Source organism: Portunus trituberculatus, chromosome 21 (assembly GCF_017591435.1).
Source record: "Portunus trituberculatus isolate SZX2019 chromosome 21, ASM1759143v1, whole genome shotgun sequence".
NCBI classification, from domain to species: Eukaryota; Metazoa; Arthropoda; class Malacostraca; order Decapoda; family Portunidae; genus Portunus; species Portunus trituberculatus.
The window spans coordinates 12,949,534-12,952,033 of NC_059275.1; the positions used below are offsets into that span (position 1 = coordinate 12,949,534).

General features: G+C 40.4%; 2 protein-coding genes and 1 non-coding gene across 3 annotated transcripts in view; 2 read left to right on the forward strand and 1 right to left on the reverse strand.

Moving 5' to 3' along the window:
• The window catches only part of LOC123507056 (pancreatic triacylglycerol lipase-like), a 72,331-nt gene that overhangs the window by 36,388 nt on the left and 33,443 nt on the right, over positions 1–2,500 (forward strand). The window lies entirely within an intron of this gene.
• Positions 1,165–2,500, reverse strand: part of LOC123507058 — a 1,854-nt gene continuing 518 nt past the window's right edge. Inside the window, exons 3-4 of the mRNA XM_045259596.1 lie at positions 1,545–1,795; positions 1,165–1,313 (exon numbers count right to left, since the gene is read on the reverse strand). Of these exons, the coding sequence (XP_045115531.1) occupies positions 1,593–1,795 (203 nt within the window). The 3' untranslated portion in view covers positions 1,165–1,313; positions 1,545–1,592. The remainder of the gene's footprint in view (positions 1,314–1,544; positions 1,796–2,500) is intronic.
• Trnal-cag lies at positions 2,225–2,298 on the forward strand. Its single transcript has one exon. It is a non-coding gene; the product is annotated as a tRNA-Leu (tRNA).

Consider the following 2,500-nt stretch of genomic DNA (forward strand, 5'->3'; position numbering starts at 1 on the left):
TGTAATTTCAAATGTATTATATTAGAATATTTTCTCTCCCATACAATGTACATTTTCAGCTTTCGAGCAACCCACGAGTATATCGAAATAGGAATGTTATTATTTATTTCTAATATTATTGCTATTATTATTATTATCATTATTTTTATTATTATTATTATTATTATTGTTATTGTTAGTAGTAGTAGTAGTAGTAGTAGTAGTAGTAGTAGTAGTAGAAGCAGTAGTAGTAGTAGTAGTAGTAATAATAATAATAAAAGCAATAGTGGTAGTATTAGTAGTAGTAATAGTAGTAGTAGTAGTAGTAATAGTAGTAGTAGTAGTAGCAGCAGCAGCAGCAGTAGTAGTAGTAGTAGTAGTAGTAGTAGTAGTAGTAGTAGTAGTAGTAGTAGTAGTAGTAGTAGTAGTCTGTTTATCTATCTCTATACTTGCATGGCTAGCAATTCCAGATGATGCGCCCCAAATAAGGCACTCCAAACACACACACACACACACACACACACACACACACACACACACACACACACACACACTCTCTCTCTCTCTCTCTCTCTCTCTCTCTCTCTCTCTCTCTCTCTCTCTCTCTCTCTCTCTCTCTCTCTCACACACACACACACACACACACACACACACACACACACACACACACACACACACACACACACACACACACACATATGCACACACAAATGTGCAGTTCATGGAAAGCAGAGAGAGAGAGAGAGAGAGAGAGAGAGAGAGAGAGAGAGAGAGAGTTTGTGTGTGTGTTCTCGAGTGGGTTTTCTCTTCGTAATGTAGCGCGAGGACATTACGATACTATTTTGCGACAAGGCGCTCTGTGTTGAAGTCACTATTTGATTCCATTAATGAATAATCTAAACAAAAAGAGAACATTTATAATCTATCATGTTTCATCCTTCCTAAACGAGTTATAATCTATTCCTCTCCCTTTTGGGGTTTGAAATTAGATATGGAGGTGTTTTTTATCTTGATGTTTTTTTTTTTTTTCCCATGGGTAAAGAAGAACGACAGTTTGCGCAGTCTTCGAACTCGAGAATGTGTGTGGAGGGAGCAAATCTCACATAGGAAAGAGGAAACACAAAAATAGGAAAGATGTAACAAAGAGGAGAGGTAACTTTCATCGCTACAAAGATACAAAGGCAGTAACATTTGGAATTACTATTGTAAAGACAAATTTTAGACATTTTTTTAGCTTTTCTGCCGTCATGGTGTTAATTGTAGCACTGCTGTAGATTTATGGCACTCGATTCCTCCTTCAGTAGTTCTGTAGAACGATGGGTGGTCTGGCAAACCTGGGTCAGTGGGAAAGAAAAATGTGAATGAGATAGGTGTTGTGTAGTAGGGTGGGCTTGTGAAGTAGTTTTGGGTGCATATATGTATTCCACACACACACACACACACACACACACAGTAGTAGTAGTAGTAGTAGTAGTAGTAGTAGTAGTAGTAGTAGTAGTAGTGGTAGTACTAGTAGTAGTAGTAATAGTAGAATTAGTAGCAGTTGTAGCATCAATAGCACTTACTTATCTAGTTGTCTAATAGTTCGCGATTCAACTTGCTGTTAATGTTCTTCATTCCATAACTAATTTACTGATCTTGTCCATCATTATTTCGTCCTTCGTCTCTCTCCCTTTACGTGTGCACTCGCGAACCTCGAAGTCAGGCTCATTGCACCACTTGGCATTCAGCTCACACGCACTGTACCTCATGCCGTCAGAGCCACAAAGGAAGGTAAACGGCTCGTTTTGTGTACAGGACAATTGACATTCTCTCTCTGGCAAAACATGGTCTGTTATCAGTAGGGGTTTTGGTGTGATGAACTCTTTCATATCGTGAACTTATTGTAGAAATGATGTAATGTAAGGATAATGAATGAATGAATGATTAAATGAATAAGCGTGTTAAGGTGTTGGTTGTGGGATATGAAGATGTAGTGTTGTGTGCACGTTAGAAGATAAGGACATAAGAGAAGCTGCAATATAAGATATGTGGCCTGCACGTGCCTGTTCCTGCATGAAACCGGTCTACATTGCTATCTACTTCCACATCTCATCCTCACCCATACATATGTGTAATCTCCTCTCAAACTTCCCTATGAACTGACCACCAAAAGCCGGTTTACTTAGTCTGTTCTATTCACCTAAACCGCTGCAATTTCTTCCCATCTCTATTTTTGCGTCACACACACACACACACACACACACACCCGGTAGCTCAGTGGTTAGAGCGCTGGCTTCAGAAGCCAGAGGACCGGGGTTCGATTCCCCGGCTGGGTGGAGATATTTGGGTGTGTCTCCTTTCACGTGTAGCCCCTGTTCACCTAGCAGTGAGTAGGTACGGGATGTAAATCGAGGAGTTGTGACCTTGTTGTCCCGGTGTGTGGTGTGTGCCTGGTCTCAGAAGATCGGAAATAATGAGCTCTGAGCTCGTTCCGTAGGGTAACGTCTGGCTGTCTTGTCAGAGACTGCAGCAGATCAAA